The following is a 21,636-nucleotide window of genomic DNA, read 5'->3' as shown; positions in this document are numbered from 1 at the left end:
GTTGGCTACACACTGCACCTAATTTTTATTAGTCTGCTTCCAGAAATCAAACTCAGACAGTGAACACAGTCAGCCTCTAATTAGCCTCAAACTAAACTACAGGTGCACAAACTTTTATCCGAAGATCCAAATAACGAAAAGCTCCGAATAGCGGACATTTTTTCGGTCCTTGAAGAAAGGTCCTTGAAAACGTTCACCGAGGGCGGCCCGCAGAGGTGACAGCGGAACCTCCGGTCGGTCCTCGAAGAAAGGGGAACTAAATCCCCATTCATAAAAGAGAAGGTGAGGGTATATTGCGCGGGAGGGTTAATAATTGACGATATGCTGCTGCCTGCCCGCTGAGTTAAAACGTTCCCACGGTAGACTCACGATACACAGTGTATCGTGTGTCTTGCGTGGGAACTTTTTAACTCAGCGGGCAGGCAGCAGCAGATTGTCGCTCCCTTCAGTTTCACCCCACCTACACCCCTCTGCTTCCCGGCCATGTGTGTGACCCCTTCCCTCCCCTTTCCAGCTCCCCGCCCATTGCACCGGCGCGGTGGCTTTGCACTGTCTTCATGTCGGCGATGCCAGCAGGTCAGTGCCAGTCACCGGAGACGTCAGGACCAACGGGACACTGACCCCCAGGCCCACTGCAAGCACGGAGATCCCAGAGACCCACAGCCAGCAGCAGCTCAGCCCCGTTCCAACTCCAGAGGAAAACTGCAAACTGGCCGGAGACGTCAGGACCACCAGAAGCCGCTCCCCGATGGGCCGCTACGGCGACAAGTGGCAGTTCGCCCACAGCCCCCTCATCAGGACACCGACCCCCAGGCCCATTGCAAGCACGGAGATCCCACATCAGCAACTCCAGCCCAGCCCCGCTCCAGCTCCAGAGGAACACTCTCCCCGTATGGGCAGAAGCTGATGGTGGGCAAGGTACGCCTTGTTCTTGGGGTCGCGCAGCTCGGGCTGTGGGCGAACTGCCACTTGTCGCCGTAGCGGCCCATCGGGGAGCGGATTTCTCTGGAGTTGGAGGGGGAGGGGGGTATTGTGCTGTTTGATCGCCCCCTACTATCCCAGGGACAGAGAGACAGGACGTTCACCGAGGGCGGCCCGCAGAGGTGACAGCAGAACCTCCGGTCGGTCCTCGAAGAAAGGGGAACTAAATCCCCATTCATAAAAGAGAAGGTGAGGGTACATTGCGCGGGAGAGTAGGAATCCCAAGACAAAGTTGAGTGAGCGTTCACCGAGGGTGGCCCGCAGAGGTGACAGCGGAACCTCCGGTCGGTCCTGGAAGAAAGGGGAACTAAATCCCCTTCATAAAAGAGAAGTGGAGGGTATATTGCCCGGGAGGGTATATCGCCTACCTGGAAGAAACCGGACATTTTTTCCAGGATGTCGTCTGCACACCAAAGCTCACCAAAGCTCACGTTTGGCGCTAAACATGGCACGCCAAAGCTCACATTTGGCGCCAAACGCACGTCGCCTATGCTGCACACGGATATAAGAGTGTGAAAATGTCGCCTTAGGCTGCCTAAGGGCATGTAGCCCCGCTAGGGTGACATGAGTTCGAGAGGTGATTCAATGCTGCGGTCACATTTACAAATTCAGGAATTCATTCAACACACTGCATTTCATACAGACATTTATTCTGCAAGAAAAAACTACATTGAAGACTCAAACTCGCGACCGAGGAACTGCCGGGATCAAGGCGCAAACTCGCGACCTTGCGGATATGAGCCGAGCACTCTACCACTGAGCCAGCCATTAAAATCTACGCTAAAAAATTTCCATTCCGAAGGCCGACAAATTCCGAATTACGAAAAGTGTCTGGTCCCAAGGTTTTCGGATAAAAGGTTGTGCACCTGTACTGGGTTGTGACAGCACCCTCCCTCTGCCCCTCCCCCCTCCCTCTTCCCCCTACCTGTTCCCCTACCATCTCCCCCTCTCCCCTCTCCTCCCCCCCATCTCTCTCCCTCCTCCCCCCTCCGCTTCCTCCCGCCCCCACCCCCTCCCTCCTCCCCCTCTCCCTTCCCTCCCCCCCCTCTCTCTCTCCCTCCCTACCCCTCCCTCCTCCCCTTCTCTCCCCTCCCTCTCTCCCCTCCCTCCCTCACAGCATTGGAGGGCCCACGGCGGGGGGGAGGCGGGAGCCCTTGGCCGCAGCAGCGCCTGGTGTCGGGTCACTGCCGCTGCCAGGACTAGGTTCAGAGTCAGTCGTTCCCACTCCCGCCCGGCGACGGGAGAACGGTCTCCCTGGACCACCAGCAGCGGACCTGCTCCCTGGACGCCAGGCTGACCAGCGACGAGGCTCCAACACCACGGATGGAGGTGATGGACCGGAAGGGCAGAGACCACAGCTCTGAGCTCGGAAAAGCGGGCACTCCTTTTTTTTCCAAATCATCCCGCGGGTCAGATTGAACCCCTTCGCATGTAGTTTGACACCCCTGACTCCATTTTCAATTGTGACACAGCTGATGGGCCTCCCCCAACTGCACAGGTCGTAAATAAACTTTTTTTTCCCCAAACCATCCCACAGGCCGGATGCGGCAAGTTCCCGAAATTATTTAATTTCCCTAAAATTACACGGACAACCAGAACTTCAAAGTGGAAACACTAGCTTGGGCAGTCACTGTTCAAAATATTCAAACAATTTTGACAAGCACTGTGAAAAGCTCATTTTAGCATGAGTGATAGATTATTGTGTGTGATAGGTTGAAGGATCTGCAGGAAGCCTTGAAAAATAAATCACATGCAATCCCTGATTTTCAAGAACATTTCAATTTTCATTGAATATGGATGCAAAGTGCATTAAACATGGCACATGTGATTCAATTTCTAGGTTTGGGACTTTCATTTATACAATTCTTTATCATGACTCTAAATATATCTAAGAAAGCTTGACAGACAATTAATAGCTTTATACACAATTCCTGTCACACAGAGAAAATATGACAGCTGTCTGGCATAAGATAAAATGTCACTAATAGCAATGGCACCATGTACATTTTATAATGCTTGGTAAAGGATAAATGTTGGTCAGTATGACTGTTGTCTTTAAAAAACAACGGTTGCCTGAACATATATGCTTTAATATTTCAAATGTCTAACTTTATCTTGCTATGAAGATTTAAAAATTTTCATTATTTAAGCACAAAACGTAGGGGATAAAATCCACGCTTACCTGTAACTCGTTGTCTTTTTCTTTATTTTTAATCCAGATTTTGCCTTGTCCTTGTGGATCAATCAGAAGTGAGTACCTAGTTGCTTTAGTTACAATGATGCCATTCTGTATGGACAGGTCATCATTTGGTAGACCCTGGAGATTCCATTCACCAATTGTAGCATTATCAACCAGCATGTTGATTAGATTAATGTCCTGAGATATATTGAAAGGAATGAAAGTTGTTAACAGATAGAATGTAGTCAGAAACAGTAATGGGCCTGTCCCACTTAGGCGATTTTTCAGCCGACTGCCGGCGACTGTCAAGTTGCTGGCAGTCGTCTGAAAAATCGGGAACTGGAACGGCGACAGTCAGAGTGGAACACACACACACACACACACACAGACATCGCAAAGGCGGGGGCCAGGGCAAGCGGGGGGAGCGCTGTCTGAAATTCACACGGTGCAAAGCCAAGGTGATACAGACACACATCGCGATGAACAGGAAGGTTAAGATGGATAGCACAGTGTGCGGTAAGTCCTTTAAAAGAGGGGGGAGGGGAGAAGGAGGGAGAAGGAGTGGAGACACTTTTAAGAAACCAGACAACTTTTAATAAGCCAGAGATACACAGCTGTGAAGTTCGGCAGGCATTTAACATTACCGGTCAGTTATCTTTGGTTCTGAAAACTCGTGCTTACGTTTTTTTCCCCCAATGAGCCAATGAAAATGACCGGTTAAATGAGCGATTAACTAAAACTACCAACGACTACCTCAACTACCTATAACTGCATGGTGACCCCACTACAACGGCACCTACAACTACAAGATTATTGATTTTCTCCATGGCGACCAATTTTTGGTCGCAGAAAGTTTTTCAACATGTTGAAAAATTTGCGGCAACCATACTGAGGCCACGACTAGTTCCCAGAATGCAGGAACTCCTCGCGACCATGAACGAGATTCACCAGAGACCACCAGCGAACATGTGGCGACCATGTGGCGAGCGCAGAGTCTCCTGCACTCACCTAAAATGTCGCCTAAGTGGGACAGGCCCTTTAGACTTCTCTAACTTCAGATAGCCCTTGCTTTCTCTTCCATCCCCTTCTCAGTTCTCCCACTAGTCTTACTGCCTCATACTACATTTTATTTTTGTCCCGTCCCGCCCCCTCCCCTAACATCAGTCTGAAGAAGGGTCTTAGAAACATAGAAACATAGAAATTAGGTGCAGGAGTAGGCCATTCGGCCCTTCGAGCCTGCACCGCCATTCAATATGATCATGGCTGATCATCCAACTCAGTATCCTCTACCTGCCTTCTCTCCATACCCCCTGATCCCCTTAGCCACCAGGGCCACATCTAACTCCCTCTTAAATATAGCCAATGAACTGGCCTCGACTACCCTCTGTGGCAGGGAGTTCCAGAGATTCACCACTCTCTGTGTGAAAAAAGTTCTTCTCATCTCGGTTTTAAAGGATTTCCCCCTTATCCTTAAGCTGTGACCCCTTGTCCTGGACTTCACCAACATCGGGAGCAATCTTCCTGCATCTAGCCTGTCCAACCCCTTAAGAATTTTGTAAGTTTCTATAAGATCCCCTCTCAATCTCCTAAATTCTAGAGAGTATAAACCAAGTCTATCCAGTCTTTCTTCATAAGACAGTCCTGACATCCCAGGAATCAGTCTGGTGAACCTTCTCTGCACTCCCTCTATGGCAATAATGTCCTTCCTCAGATTTGGAGACCAAAACTGTACGCAATACTCCAGGTGTGGTCTCACCAAGACCCTGTACAACTGCAGTAGAACCTCCCTGCTCCTATACTCAAATCCTTTTGCTATGAAAGCTAACATACCATTCGCTTTCTTCACTGCCTGCTGCACCTGCATGCCTACTTTCAATGACTGGTGTGCCATGACACCCAGGTCTCGCTGCATCTCCCCTTTTCCTAGTCGGCCACCATTTAGATAATAGTCTGCTTTCCTGTTTTTGCCACCAAAATGGATAACCTCACATTTATCCACATTATACTGCATCTGCCAAACATTTGTCCACTCACCCAGCCTATCCAAGTCACCTTGCAGTCTCCTAGCATCCTCCTCACAGCTAACACTGCCCCCCAGCTTAGTGTCATCCGCAAACTTGGAGATATTGCCTTCAATTCCCTCATCCAGATCATTAATATATATTGTAAATAGCTGGGGTCCCAACACTGAGCCTTGCGGTACCCCACTAGTCACTGCCTGTCATTGTGAAAAGGACCCGTTTACTCCTACTCTTTGCTTCCTGTTTGCCAGCCAGTTCTCTATCCACATCAATATTGAACCCTCAATGCCGTGTGCTTTAAGTTTGTAAACTAATCTCTTATGTGGGACCTTGTCGAAAGCCTTCTGGAAGTCCAGATACACCACATCCACTGGTTCTCCCCTATCCACGCTACTAGTTACATCCTCGAAAAATTCTATAAGATTCGTCAGACATGATTTACCTTTTGTAAATCCATGCTGACTTTGTCCAATGATTTCACCACTTTCCAAATGTGCTGCTATCCCATCTTTAATAACTGACTCTAGCAGTTTCCCCACTACCGATGTTAGACTAACTGGTCTGTAATTCCCCGTTTTCTCTCTCCCTCCCTTCTTAAAAAGTGGGGTTACGTTTGCTACCCGCCAATCCTCAGGAACTACTCCAGAATCTAAAGAGTTTTGAAAGATTATTACTAATGCATCCACTATTTCTGGAGCTACTTCCTTAAGTACTCTGGGATGCAGCCTATCTGGCCCTGGGGATTTATCGGCCTTTAATCCATTCAATTTACCCAACACCACTTCCCGGCTAACCTGGATTTCACTCAATTCCTCCAACTCCTTTGACCCGCGGTCCCCTGCTATTTCCGGCAGATTATTTATGTCTTCCTTAGTGAAGACGGAACCAAAGTAGTTATTCAATTGGTCCGCCATATCCTTGTTCCCCATGATCAACTCACCCGTTTCTGACTGCAAGGGACCTACATTTGTTTTAACTAATCTCTTTCTTTTCACATATCTATAAAAACTTTTGCAGTCAGTTTTTATGTTCCCTGCCAGTTTTCTTTCATAATCTATTTTTCCTTTCCTAATTAAGCCCTTTGTCCTCCTCTGCTGGTCTCTGAATTTCTCCCAGTCCTCCGGTATGCTGCTTTTTCTGGCTAATTTGTACGCATCATCCTTCGCTTTGATACTATCCCTGATTTCCCTTGTTATCCACGGATGCACCACCTTCCCTGATTTATTCTTTTGCCAAACTGGGATGAACAATTTTTGTAGTTCATCCATGCAGTCTTTTAAATGTCTTCCATTGCATATCCACCGTCAACCCTTTTAGAATTAATTGCCAGTCAATCTTGGCCAATTCACGTCTCATACCCTCAAAGTTACCTTTCTTTAAGTTCAGAACCATTGTTTCTGAATTAACAATGTCACTCTCCATCCTAATGAAGAACTCAACCATCTATTTAGAACGGAGGTGAGTAAACACTTTTTCTCATAGAGAGTTGTGAGTCTGTGGAATTCTCTGCCTCAGAGGGCTTTGGAGGCCGGTTCTCTGGATACTTTCAAGAGAGAGCTAGATAGGGCTCTTAACGATAGCAGAGTCAGGGGATATGGGGAGAAGGCAGGAACGGGATACTGATTGGGGAAGATCAGCCATGATAATATTGAAAGGCGGTGCTGGCTCGAAGGGCCGAATGGCCTACTCCTGCACCTATTGTCTATTGTCTAAGGCAGGCATGGGTTAATGATTGTGGATGATCAGCCATGATCACAATGAATGGCGATGCTGACTCGAAGGGCCAAATGGCCTCCTCCAGCACCTATTTTCTATGTTTCTATGATTCTTCAGGATTGGATTTACTCCCACTTGGAAGCGAATGGGTTAATTAAGGACAGTCAGTATGGCTTTGTTCGTGGTATAGGTTGGGGTATTGTGTATGAGCAGGAAGTCATGATGCAGTTTAAGGGACAATAATTAAGCAGTGTTTGGTGTATTGCATGCAATTCTGGTCGCTCCATTACATGAAAGGTGTGGCGGCTTTGGAAATGATGCAGAGGAGGTTTAGCCGAATGATGCCAGGATTGGGGGCATTAGATACAGGAGGTGGTTTGACATTTAGATTGCTTTCTTTGGAATGTTGGAAGTTGCAGGGAGACCTACTAAGCATATAAAATTATGAGAAGAATAGATATGGTAGACAGTCAGAATCCTTTCCCCTGGATGGAAATATCAAATACAATACAATACAATACAATACAATACAATACAATACAAATTTATTGTCATTACTAAATACTAGAGAGAATAGCTTAAAGGTGAGAGGGGCAAAGTTTAAGGAGATGTGCAAGGCAGGTTTTTTTAAAACAAAGGGCGTTAAATGCCTGGAACCTTTGGATAGGCGAATGGATATGCAGGGAATGGGGAGTTATGGATTATGTGCAGGCAGTTATGAGATGGTTTTGGCATCGTGGACTTTAGAGCCTGTTCTTTCATAGTACTGTTCTATGTTATATGTTTTATGTTCTAAGAAGTGGTGCACGAATCTTGAGCAAAAACCAAATTGTTGGCGGGTCAGGCAGCATCGCTAGATTGGGACCCTTCTTCATACTGAAGACTGGGACTGTTTTCCCCTGAGTGAAGGAGGTTGAAGGGTGATCTGTTAGAGGCTTTATGTCTCCAGACAGCAGCCAATTGGGTAAGGAGTTCCAGGATTTGGATCCAGCTACAATGAAAGACTGGCAATATTTCCAAGTCAATTGATGCGCACTTTGTAAGAGAGGTCTGGAGGTAATGGGGTTTCCATGTGTCTGCTGCTCTTGTCCTCCATGGTGATAGTGGTCATGAGTTTGTGAGGCACTTTGAAGGAAGCTAGATTGAATAACTTCAGTGTGTTTTGTAGATGACACACACTACAATCACTTTGCACTGGTGGTGAATGGCTTACCAACCTGGTGACTCCTTTGTCCTGCCTGTATCCAGCTTTGTGAAAGCTACCTTACTCATCCAGCTAACTGGACAGGATTTGTCATGCTCCCAATTTGTACCTCATTGATGGATGATAGGCTTCAGGGTAACTGGAGATGAGTTACCTATTTCAACTTATGGTAAGTGATGGTAAATGGTGACAGTGCAACCCCCCCCCCCCCCCCCACCCCCCCCCCCCCCCCCCCCCCCACCCCTACCCCTCCCTGCCCACTCCTCACTTGTGGGTGTTGAGCACAGGTAGTAGACTGAAAATATTCATTTTTGTGATAAGAATGTTATCAATACAACATACAGTAACTGCATATTGCTATCATACCTGTGCTTGTCAACCTTATTTTCCATTCTGCACATTTACACCAGTGCATTCTAAACATACACCCTTTGTGGAAATTGTGCATTGCTAACTTCCTTTTACACTGATGAAACTGGAGACAAAAGGAACTGTAGATGTTGGTTTACAAGAAAAATAAACAAAGTGCTGAAGTAACAGTGGGTCAGATGGCATCTCTGGAGAATGTGGATAGGTGACGTTTGGAGTCAAGACCCTTCTTCAGGCTGGAAAATGTAAATTGGTTGGTTTCAAGAACATAGAACAGTACAGTACAGGAACTGGCCGTTCAGCCCACAATGTCTGTGCCGAACATGATTCCAAGATGAACTAACCTCATCTGCTTTCACATATCTTCCACTCCCTGCGTGTTTACAGTATGTGCCTATCTAAAAGCTTCCTAAATGCCACAACATTATCACTTCCTTAATTGAAAGCTAATCCAAGTGGCAATTAACAATTTCACCATATGCTTTTCATATTTTCATTTCCAATATTGCACAATTAAATGTTCATTTGTTCAATGTACTGGGCTGTAATATGTGTTTTGATAAAATAGGAAAATCGTTCCAAATTTCCAAAAGCTCACTTACATCACTGAATGGAATTTTGTTGCTGCTCATCTCTTCTTTCCACATCTGAAGCAGAAGGTTCCTGTATTCTTGATTAAATGGGCCAGAGTAAGAGAGGAATCCAGTAGCCAACAGTACATCACCCACTAATCGTGTTATCTGGTCCTGAAAAAGTTTACTGCTTTCTGTCCACCGAACCTGAAGAGTTTCATTTGAAGATAAGAAAATATATCAAATAGTTTCAGTGCTGATTTGCATCTTTTATTTATTTACAAATGCAGCGTCTAAGCTCTTTTCTATTGCTTAAATAATGAATTTGTTTATCTCCAGTACCAGCTTTGACACTTGTCTCTTTACCTTAGTAAATGTCAATGCATCATGAGATTCTGCAAATAGGTTTGGAATATAAGGATTTTAACTATTAATTTCCTATGGGAATTGGAATTTGCAACTTGTTTTGCATGTTCCTTGACTGCATCAGGCTATGCCAATTTTAATCACTGTGCCTAATTAAAATATTGCTATGCAAGATAACCCCATTGATATGCTTAATGTTTTTGAACGAACTGTAAAGATTTGGATGGACTAACGATGCAAAGCTCAAACATGTACAAACATTTCCAACCCTTCAAAGTGTACAGAAGCTATTGATAACCAATTTTAATTTTCATAAATTATATTGTTTTATTTATTCCTTCAAACCTTTAGATAAAAGTTAACATTTTTCTGCTGCAATTATCACAGTTATAATAGAGATCCAATGACAAGATATTTAATTAAATAGTTGCATAAATAATTAGCATAAAATTCCAAGATGTGCTGCCTTTCTTGACGCAAACTTGTGAATTATGAGTGCTAAGATATTCCACTTGGCAATACGCATTAATGAACATAACATTTACCCAAAATAATGCTGCTGCAGTTGCATCTCTAATGTTGCTGATATTGCTTTTTGATTAAATTAAAAAGTGCCATGACATTGTTGTTTAACTGTGATTTAATTAATAACCTAAATTATACTCTGGTTCCAGTTACAACCCTGTAATTTCCTATGTACATGTCCAAAGATTATGACATTTTGTTTAAAAGTTAAATGCTGGTGTTAAGAATTTAATATAATCAGTATTTGCTGTTACATTTATGCATGATTGCTTAGTTTTATCTGTGCACACTCAATAAATGGTTTTGAACATTTAATAATATTCATTTAATATTGACATTGGGTTTATCACAATTGTGAATCACCTTTTCACCACCCAGGCCATCAATGAGGGCAGTGGCATTATTCATTTTCTTCCTACAGCCCTCCGCATCATCGAGTAATGTTTGTTTTTCTGACATTGCAGCATCATACATGGCCTGCACTACATCGAGCTCCCGTTGCTTGTCATCCAGCTGCGCTTGGGCATTGTTCAGTTCTTCTTGGGCAACAACGAGCTTGCCTTCTTGCATAGCTAGATTTGCCTTTTTGCAAACACACATTAAAGTAAATAAAAAATATGGACACAGTGAAATTCTTGCCATAGAGGGAGTACAGAGAAGGTTCACCAGACTGATTCCTGGGATGTCAAGACTTTCATATGAAGAAAGACTGGATAGACTTGGCTTGTACTCGCTAGAATTTAGAAGATTGAGGGGGGATCTTATAGAAACTTACTAAATTCTTAAGGGGTTGGACATGCTAGATGCAGGAAGATTGTTCCCGATGTTGGGGAAGTCCAGAACAAGGGGTCACAGTTTAAGGATAAAGGGGAAATCTTTCAGGACTGAGATGAGAAAAACATTTTTTACACAGAGAGTGGTGAATCTCTGGAATTCTCTGCCACAGAATGTAGTTGAGGCCAGTTCATTGGCTATATTTAAGAGGGAGTTAGATGTGGCCCTTGTGCCTAAAGGGATCAGGGGGTATGGAGAGAAAGCAGGTACAGGATACTTAGATGGATGATCAGCCATGATCATATTGAATGGTGGTGCAGGCCTACTCCTGCACCTATTTTCTATGTTTCTATGTTTATATGTTTCTAAAGATATCACAACGTATACTTTAGTATCTAATAAAATCTAGTATTTTTAAATTATTTTCTTAAAGACATGTAAAATTAAGATAATTGGATCTTAATTGAAGAGCTATAGTTATAACATTCAAAATTATTTAAAACTGAGATTTGGTAAAAATCTCATGAAAAGTGAAATACAATTTTTATGCTGTGTATAAATCTGCAGCCCCGAAAGTAGCCTTCATAAAACTATAATTAAAGAGAGTAAAGAAAACACTCAAATACAGGAAATGCACATAGCTGAGGGCACAGTCATGGGAGAGTGAAATCCCACTGTCCACTGAAGGTATTTGACATAAGCCTTTTAGACAGGTTTTCTACTCTCTACTTTCTGTACCCACATAATTGTACGGCTAACCACATCTTCAATGACGCCTACAAATTCAACAGAGGCAACACTCTTATTTCCCGAATCACAGGTGCTGATGAGACAGCACACAGGAGAGTGATCAAATACCTGATTGAGTGGTACCAAAACAACATCCTCCCACTCAATGTTATAAAACCAAGGATTTAATCATTGACTCTAGAAAGCGGTAATTGGGAAACCAACCACCAATTTTCATTGGTGATTTGGTGCTGGAGAGAATTAGCAACTTCAAAATCCTGGCCGTTAACATTTCAGATGACCTGTCTGGGCCCAGTACTTAGATATAATCATGGGGAGGATGTGCCTATGCCTCTACTTAATAGAAGTGTAAAGAGATGTAGCATGTCTTTGAACACTATAATAATCGTCTACAGATGTATAGTAGAAGGTATCAATGATCCCCCACCAATCCAAGAAAGCCCTCCTTTTGCTGCTACCATCAGGTGCAGACCGCCAAATTCAGGAACAGTCACTTCCCCAACAATTGTCAGGTTCTTGAACTGACCCTAATACTACATCAGGAATTAAATTATATGGGTTCTTGCACCACCATGGATTTTTATTTATAATTGTGCTTTGCACTATTGTCCTGGTTTTGTTTTTGCAGTCTTTCTTCTTTTCACTTTCTTGCAGAAGTTATGTGAAATGTATGTATAATTTATATTTCGATGTGTTGTCTGAGACTATGTGCCTGTGCTGCTGCTGGAAACAATATTTTCATTGTACCTGTACCTTACAGCACTTGTGCATGACAATAAATTCAACTTGACATTCCCTGTAAACTTGCAATCCGTTATGCATTCATATCATACCTTTAATGGAAGTACTTCTTTGTTAATATCGAAGAAGCTTGCCATGGCCTTTGTCCATGAACATAGGCCCGCAACATTCCCACATACTTTCTTGGCAGTCTCAAGATTGTAGTCATCCATGTCTAGGTATGGTTGCAGCAAATCCACAACCTCTCCTGTGATGCTATCCTGCATATCAAGCAAGGTATGTTTAATCTTTTTGGCAAAATTAATTACATAGATATGCAATATTTGAAAAACCATTCTTATTGGCAATATATTACCATGCTGATTCTTCTGCCAGAAAGAACTCTAGGGCATGAATATTTCTACAACTGAAATTTCCGGTCTATAGATAAGTCAGAAATGTCACGATAAGCCCAGCCATATCTACTCAACCACGGACGCCACCAAAGTCTTTTGGGGATCAGAGGCCACAGGCGCGCATCTCTGTGTCACTTGCACAAAGCTAAAAATTACCATACTGGTGACCCCAAATCTCCTTCCGAAAAACAAACTGTAGGTAATCCCTCAAACCTGAGTTTATGTATCCATTTCAATAATGATTTAAAAATCTGATCCCACAAATGCAGCTCCATCCTTTCATCCAAGAAAGGTCATTGAGGTATGAATAACGATGTTACTAGCCTCTTCCTGGAACTTCATTGTGAGTATGGCATTATTAGCTGCAGCTGCTTGCCCCACAAGGCTATCTCAGAAACTTGACCCACGGGATTGGAAATTTCGAATCCTACATCATGACTTATTTTCGACCACTTTGACATAATTCTAACCAAGTTGCTCACATTGAAAAGGCCAAGTATTATTTGGGATCTAGATATTTTGTAGTCTTAGGCTGCTATTTGTGCACTGCCAAATATTTAATGCTGTATTCTCAATAAAAATATTGGACTTGTATAAAGCATGAAGTCAAGGCCACACTCAAATCATGGAATATGAATTGTTATTAGTCAGATAATGTACAAAAGTGAAGCAAGTTCATTTGCATTACAATATTTGCATTTGGGTGGCACAGTGGGGCAGCGGTAGAGTTGCTGCCTTAGAGCACCAAAGACCCGGGTTCGATCCTGACTATGGGTGCTGCCTGTACGGAATTTGTACATTCTCCCTGTGACCTTGTTGCTTTTCTCCAGGAGTTCCGGCTCCTCCCATATTCCAAAGACATACGTTTTTAGGTTAATTGGCTTTGGTAAAATTGTAAATTGACCTTAGTGTGCAGGATAGTGTACGGGATGATCGCTGGTCGGCACAGACTCAGTGGGCTGAAGGGCCTGCGTCAATGTTGTATTTCTAAAGGCTAAACTCTAAACATACCATGACAGTGAGTAACAGGTATTAGAAATTATACTTGAAAGGAAAAAGTTTCATCTGATCCTTTTGAGTTGACCTTTTACTGAGTTAACAATGTGTGAGTCATTTCTCATCATGATTGATCATTACTGCAGTACAGATCTGGTTGCTTTGATAATGCACACATAGGCAATTCTCTTTTCTCAATATGATTACACAATGAAATACAGATCATTAAACATTGCAATTGCAAATATGTTGTCAAGGTTACCTGACTGAGTGTGAGAACATGATTTTTGAAAATAGTAACGATTTTTTTGGTTACAATAAAATAGCAAGAAGGCATACAAAAGACATTTTTCCCAAATGGACATATGAAAAATACTTTAGAAAGAGAGGTTCAGAGATTTAAGCTCAGAGGGGGAAACGTTTACGTTTTTTTTACACAGAGAGTGATGGCTCCCTGGAATGCCAGGGATGGCGGTGAAAGCAGATACAATAGAGGCATGAAGCATTTAAGTGGCTTTTAGACAGTCACATGGATATGCAGGGAATGGAGAATGGTAATATTCTGATCGCAGGATTTTATCTGGACATTTGTACGATTTGCAACATTACATTCCACAATGGATTAATTCCTGTTGAATTATTCTTCTCAAATGACCCCTCAGGACAAAAAGAATAATTTGTTTCCACGCGAGCAGTCTGGGTTCTGAGGTGACTGATGAGATCAACACTGGACTTACAAATTTTGTCACTTGGACAGGTGGTGCTGGATAATGTGTGAGATAGTGTGTTCTGATCACCCTGAATATTTGAAGAATTACACACTCCAGAAGTTGATCCAGTGAAAAAAATGACACAAAATTTCACAGAATATTAATTGGTGACACTTTCTCAAACCAAGAGCTGAGTACAATGCTAATGGAACAACTTTCTTTGAAACATAGAAACATAGAAATTAGGTGCATGAGTAGGCCATTCGGCCCTTCGAGCCTGCACCGCCATTCAATATGATCATGGCTGATCATCCAACTCAGTATCCCGTACCTGCCTTCTCCCCATACCCTCTGATCCCCTTAGCCACAAGGGCCACATCTAACTCCCTCTTAAATATAGCCAATGAACTGGCCTCGACTACCCTCTGTGGCAGAGAGTTCCAGAGATTCACCACTCTCTGTGTGAAAAAAGTTCTTCTCATCTCGGTTTTAAAGGATTTCCCCCTTATCCTTAAGCTGTGACCCCTTGTCCTGGACTTCCCCAACATCGGGAGCAATCTTCCTGCATCTAGCCTGTCCAACCCATTAAGAATTTTGTAAGTTTCTATAAGATCCCCTCTCAATCTCCTAAATTCTAGAGAGTATAAACCAAGTCTATCCAGTCTTTCTTCATAAGACAGTCCTGACATCCCAGGAATCAGTCTGGTGAACCTTCTCTGCACTCCCTCTATGGCAATAATGTCCTTCCTCAGATTTGGAGACCAAAACTGTACGCAATACTCCAGGTGTGGTCTCACCAAGACCCTGTACAACTGCAGTAGAACCTCCCTGCTCCTATACTCAAATCCTTTTGCTATGAAAGCTAACATACCATTCGCTTTCTTCACTGCCTGCTGCACCTGCATGCCCACTTTCAATGACTGGTGTACCATGACACCCAGGTCTCGCTGCATCTCCCCTTTTCCTAGTCGGCCACCATTTAGATAATAGTCTGCTTTCCTGTTTTTGCCACCAAAATGGATAACCTCACATTTATCCACATTATACTGCATCTGCCAAACATTTGCCCACTCACCCAGCCTATCCAAGTCACCTTGCAGTCTCCTAGCATCCTCCTCACAGCTAACACTGCCCCCCAGCTTAGTGTCATCCGCAAACTTGGAGATATTGCCTTCAATTCCCTCATCCAGATCATTAATATATATTGTAAATAGCTGGGGTCCCAGCACTGAGCCTTGCGGTACCCCACTAGTCACTGCCTGTCATTGTGAAAAGGACCCGTTTACTCCTACTCTTTGCTTCCTGTTTGCCAGCCAGTTCTCTATCCACATCAATATTGAACCCTCAATGCCGTGTGCTTTAAGTTTGTAAACTAATCTCTTATGTGGGACCTTGTCGAAAGCCTTCTGGAAGTCCAGATACACCACATCCACTGGTTCTCCCCTATCCACGCTACTAGTTACATCCTCGAAAAATTCTATAAGATTCGTCAGACATGATTTACCTTTTGTAAATCCATGCTGACTTTGTCCAATGATTTCACCACTTTCCAAATGTGCTGCTATCCCATCTTTAATAACTGACTCTAGCAGTTTCCCCACTACCGATGTTAGACTAACTGGTCTGTAATTCCCCGTTTTCTCTCTCCCTCCCTTCTTAAAAAGTGGGGTTACGTTTGCTACCCGCCAATCCTCAGGAACTACTCCAGAATCTAAAGAGTTTTGAAAGATTATTACTAATGCATCCACTATTTCTGGAGCTACTTCCTTAAGTACTCTGGGATGCAGCCTATCTGGCCCTGGGGATTTATCGGCCTTTAATCCATTCAATTTGCCCAACACCACTTCCCGGCTAACCTGGATTTCACTCAATTCCTCCAACTCCTTTGACCCGCGGTCCCCTGCTATTTCCGGCAGATTATTTATGTCTTCCTTAGTGAAGACGGAACCAAAGTAGTTATTCAATTGGTCCGCCATATCCTTGTTCCCCATGATCAACTCACCCGTTTCTGACTGCAAGGGACCTACATTTGTTTTAACTAATCTCTTTCTTTTCACATATCTATAAAAACTTTTGCAGTCAGTTTTTATGTTCCCTGCCAGTTTTCTTTCATAATCTATTTTTCCTTTCCTAATTAAGCCCTTTGTCCTCCTCTGCTGGTCTCTGAATTTCTCCCAGTCCTCCGGTATGCTGCTTTTTCTGGCTAATTTGTACGCATCATCCTTCGCTTTGATACTATCCCTGATTTCCCTTGTTATCCACGGATGCACTACCTTCCCTGATTTATTCTTTTGCCAAACTGGGATGAACAATTTTTGTAGTTCATCCATGCAGTCTTTAAATGTCTTCCATTGCATATCCACCGTCAACCCTGTTAGAATTAATTGCCAGTCAATCTTGGCCAATTCACGTCTCATACCCTCGAAGTTACCTTTCTTTAAGTTCAGAACCATTGTTTCTGAATTAACAATGTCACTCTCCATCCTAATGAAGAACTCAACCATATTATGGTCACTCTTGCCCAAGGGGGCACGTACAACAAGACTGCTAACTAACCCTTCCTCATTACTCAATACCCAGTCTAAAATAGCCTGCTCTCTCGTTGGTTCCTCTACATGTTGATTTAGATAACTATCCCGCATACATTCCAAAAAATCCTCTTCCTCAGCACCCCTGCCAATTTGATTCACCCAATCTATATGTAGATTGAAGTCACCCATTATAACGGCTTTGCCTTTGTCGCACGCATTTCTAATTTCCTGTTTGATACCATCTCCAACTTCACTACTACTGTTAGGTGGCCTGTACACAACACCCACCAGCGTTTTCTGCCCCTTAGTGTTTCGCAGCTCTACCCATACCGATTCCACATCCTCCAAACTAATGTCCTTCCTTTCCATTGCGTTAATCTCCTCTCTAATCAGCAACGCTACCCCACCTCCTTTTCCTTTCTCTCTATCCCTCCTGAATATTGAATATCCCTGGATGTTCAGCTCCCAGCCTTGGTCACCCTGGAGCCATGTCTCCGTGATCCCAACTATATCATAGTCATTGAGAAGTTCAACGGGACAGAAAAAAGACCCCATATGGAGGTTAAATTAATTAAGTAAATAATATGAATATTGGTCCACCATCGATTTTCCAGCAACTGATCATTTGGCACCTCCTTTAATCCAGACAAAATTATGAGATCATTGCGTGTGGCGCACACTCTTTTGTGATGTGTGCCTCTATCCTGGAAGATTTAATTGTTTATTTATTTGTTACTTGTTAATTCTTAGATAAAGTTTCTAGCCGTCTAGGGTATAATTAGTGGCTCAGAGATGTATTGTTGAATTATTATTACGTTGCCGGGTGGCGGGTTGTCCCTTTCTTCTTTGTGTTTTTAGTCTGTTTTATTTGTATGTTTTAGTTAATCTTTAGTTTTTGTATTATGTAGGGGCGGGGTGGGGGAAGCGTGGGGGAAACTTTTTTTAATCTCTTTCCTCGACGGAGGAGTGACATTTTCCGTGTCGGATCTCCGTCCACATTACAGCTTAACATCGTGGAGTTGGCGGTCCCTTTGTTAGGGATCGACTGCGGGAGCTCCAGCTGCAGGAGCTTCGACTGCCCCGATCACGGGAGCCTCGATCGCCGACTGCGGGAACTTCGATTGCCCTGACTGCGGATGTTTCGATCGCCCCAAACGTGGAAGAAAAGGAGGAAGAAGGTAAAAGTTATTCACCTTCCATCACGGTGAGGTCACTGAAAGCAAGATGGATGCTGCCTGCTCTGGTGGGGACTCGGAGGGATTGCCGTGAGTGCAGTGGATCTCTGTGTTTTTGGGGACAACGCGCCATAGGAGTGTCCTAGAGTCTGGTGTGAGTGCGGACGGCTTTCTGGCTGTTCGGGCGGACAGGGACTGCAGAGAGAGTGTCAAGCGGTTGGTACAACTCTGGTCACATCACGGTGAAGAGCGTGTGTGTGGCCTGGACATTGGACTGATGGCTGTGGGTCTCCGCTTTTGCTGTGTGCCTCGGGATTCTCACACACCTCTGTGGTGGCTGTTTATGTTTAATTCTTATGTAATTTTGTATCTTGTTGCTTTCTTTAGTATGACTGTATGGTAAAATCAAATTTCACTGTACGTCAGGGTACATGTGACAATAAAGGACTATTGAACTATTGATATTGGTCCGGATAAATTGATAATCCGGCAAGGCTCTGGAAACAAGGATGGCGGTAAATTGATGGTGTACCTGTATATGAATTACTCCTTCATTTGTTGGGCACATGTATATATATATACATATATATACACATATATATATATATACATATATATACACATATATATACATATATATACACATATATATACATATATATATACATATACATATACATATACATATACATATACACATATATATATACATATACATATACATATACATATACACATATACACATATATATATATACACACACACATATATATATATATATATATATATATATATATATATATATATATATATATATATATACACACACACACACACACACACATATATATATATATATATATATATACACACACACACATATATATATGTGTATATGTGTATATGTGTATATATATATGTATATATATGCAGTGTACTTATAGAGAATATAGAATAAATAAATAGGATACATGCGTTTAAGCAGTTCCTCATTTCTCTTAGCGATTCTGCTACTACCTGCTATTAGAATAAAAATCCACATAGTCACTACAATTACAACCAGTTGATCAATCAATCAGCAAGGAAGCTTTTCAATTTTTCTTGGACTGGTATTGGAGAAGTGCCAAATGAATGTGATTAGGCAGCAATTTTTTGAAAACTTGCAAATCGACCATAAAGGTTATTATTATGGGAAGATATTCTGGGAAATGTCATTATGAGGCACTTATGACAGCTGTGGAACGTTGCCTGTGTCACTGAGAGTTGATGATCTAATTGAACTAATGATCAACTGAATTAGTGCTACCGACAGCACTACAAAATGGACAGGAGAACACAGAATTAACATTTTAGTTTAGTTTAGAAATATAACATGGAAACAGGCCCTTCGACCCACCGAGTCCGTACTGACCAACCTTACACTAGTTCTAGTGTAAACTGGGACAATTTATAGAAGCCAATTAACCTACAACTCAACACGTCTTTGGAATGTGGGAGGAAATTAGATTACTCAACATACAGATAGCACACGCAGTCATGAAGGAACCCAGGTTTCTGGTGCTGCACCACCGTGCAGGCTTGCATCCATGTGTCCCAGGAACTTCATTAAATCCTTAGACAATCAAATAATCAAATGTGTTTTGACATCCTAATTTTCCCCTGACATGTTATATTTAAATTACTATTCATTGAGCTCTTGGATTGCAATCAGTAATTAAATACAGCAAGATAACACACACAATACTGAATACACCATAAGCATTTTATCCTTTCATTTCATTGATTTATATTATAGTCTGAGTACAAATCCATCAATCAGATTCAAACCAAAGAGGAGGCATGGTAGATGCTGGAATCTGGACCTTAAAAAAAAACTGTTGGGAGGAATTCAGTTGACCAGATAGCAGTCGTGGAAGGAAAGAGACTGTCAAAATCCATGATTTGGATTCATCCCCGATCTGGATAAATTGAGACAAATTGAAGAGCTGACCTGCACTTAGGTTTTAATCGGCATGTACATGATGAGGGAGTGGTGAAATGAGCTTTGGTATTTGAAAATTAAACACCAATAAATTCACGTTGAATCCTTATCTTCCTTCACTACATCCATGTTATATAATAGGCCTTCACTACCCCATTACTCCCTAGTCTACTCTTCTGACCTCACCCACCACTCCCCATCTAAAGCACCTTTCCATGTGACAGGAGAAGATGCAACACATGTCTATTCACTTCTACCCTTCCCATTATCCAGGGTTCTGCACAATCATTCCAAGTGAAGCAGTGTGTAAGAAGGAACTGCAGATGCTGGTTTAAACCGAAGATAGACACAAATAGCTGGCATAACTCAGCGGGACAGGCAGCATCAAAGATCCTATAGTGGAGCAAGATAGACCACTCCTGCTAAATGCAATGGGCTGATGTGTAGTACGCAACGGAACGGAACGTGGGTCTTTTTTTCATCCATTTCCGTAACCGGACCCGACCCGACTCGCAGTGTAATCAACGTTGCGGGGGAACAGTTAGTGTTAATAAATTTAAATGTTGAAAATGAGGAGAAGATTTTTACCAAATAACTTTATTTTTACGAGGATGTTTCCGTAACCGGCTTCCGTCTCCACATTATTATCCTATGGGATCTTTGGTGCGGAGACAGAAGCCGGTTACGGAAATGGGGCCTTAAATTACCCATGAATCTGCCCATGACCGTACTACGTCTTTTTCGTCGAGTGGACCATCTTGCTCGCTATAGGATCTTTGGGCAGCATCTCTGGAGAGAAGGAATGGGTGACATTTCCGGTCGAGACCCTTTTCAGACTGGTTAGTGATAAGGGAAACGAGAGAAATAGGCGGTGATGTGGAGCGATAAAGAACAATGAATGAAAGATATGCAAAAAAGTCATGATGATAAAGGAAACAAGCCATTGTTAGCTGTTTGTAGGACTTTCATTCATTGTTCTTTATCTCTCCAGATCACCATCTATATCTCTCATTTCCCTTATCCTTAACCAGTTTGAAGAAAGATCTCAAACCGAAACATCATCCATTCCTCTCCAGCGATGCTGCATGTCCCGCTGAGGTACTCCAGCTTTTCGTGTCTATCTCAGGTGAAGCAGTGGTTCACTTGCACTTCTTCCAACCTAGTGAATTGATTTTTACAAGGAGGCCTCCTTTACATAGGAGAACCAAACACAGATTGGATTGTACACAAAATTGCTGGGGAAACTCAGCGGGTGCAGCAGCATCTATGGAGCGAAGGAAATAGGCGACGTTTCGGGCCGAAACCCTTCTTCAGACTGATGGGAGGTGAGGGGGGGGGGAAAGAAAGAAGGAAAAGGGGAGCAGGAGGAGGAGCCCGAGGGCGGGCGGATGGGAGGGTGGGAGGAGACAGCTAGAGGGTTAAGGAAGGGGAGGAGACAGCAAGGGCTAGCCAAATTGGGAGAATTCAATGTTAATGCCATAAGGACGCAAGGTCCCCAGACGGAATATGAGGTGCTGTTCCTCCAATTTCCGCTGTTGCTCACTCTGGCAATGGAGGAGACCCAGGACAGAGAGGTCGGATTGGGAATGGGAGGGGGAGTTGAAGTGCTGAGCCACCGGGAGGTCAGGTAGGTTATTGGGGATTTGCGG

The 21,636-nt window shown here is 43.1% G+C and overlaps 1 protein-coding gene across 2 annotated transcripts in view; it reads right to left on the bottom strand.

Moving 5' to 3' along the window:
* Nucleotides 1-21,636, bottom strand: part of LOC116966099 (dynein heavy chain 5, axonemal-like) — a 350,576-nt gene that overhangs the window by 106,670 nt on the left and 222,270 nt on the right. For both annotated transcript variants that reach the window (XM_033012270.1, XM_033012280.1), the window contains 4 exons: nucleotides 12,291-12,458; nucleotides 10,297-10,515; nucleotides 9,073-9,249; nucleotides 3,164-3,358 (listed from right to left, as the gene is read on the bottom strand). In XM_033012270.1, coding sequence (XP_032868161.1) covers nucleotides 3,164-3,358; nucleotides 9,073-9,249; nucleotides 10,297-10,515; nucleotides 12,291-12,458 — 759 coding nt within the window. The remainder of the gene's footprint in view (nucleotides 1-3,163; nucleotides 3,359-9,072; nucleotides 9,250-10,296; nucleotides 10,516-12,290; nucleotides 12,459-21,636) is intronic.

Source organism: Amblyraja radiata, chromosome 2 (assembly GCF_010909765.2).
Source record: "Amblyraja radiata isolate CabotCenter1 chromosome 2, sAmbRad1.1.pri, whole genome shotgun sequence".
Lineage (NCBI taxonomy): Eukaryota > Metazoa > Chordata > Chondrichthyes > Rajiformes > Rajidae > Amblyraja > Amblyraja radiata.
The sequence above is the reverse complement of the archived record's forward strand: the minus strand, read 5'-3'. Positions and strand labels throughout refer to the sequence as shown.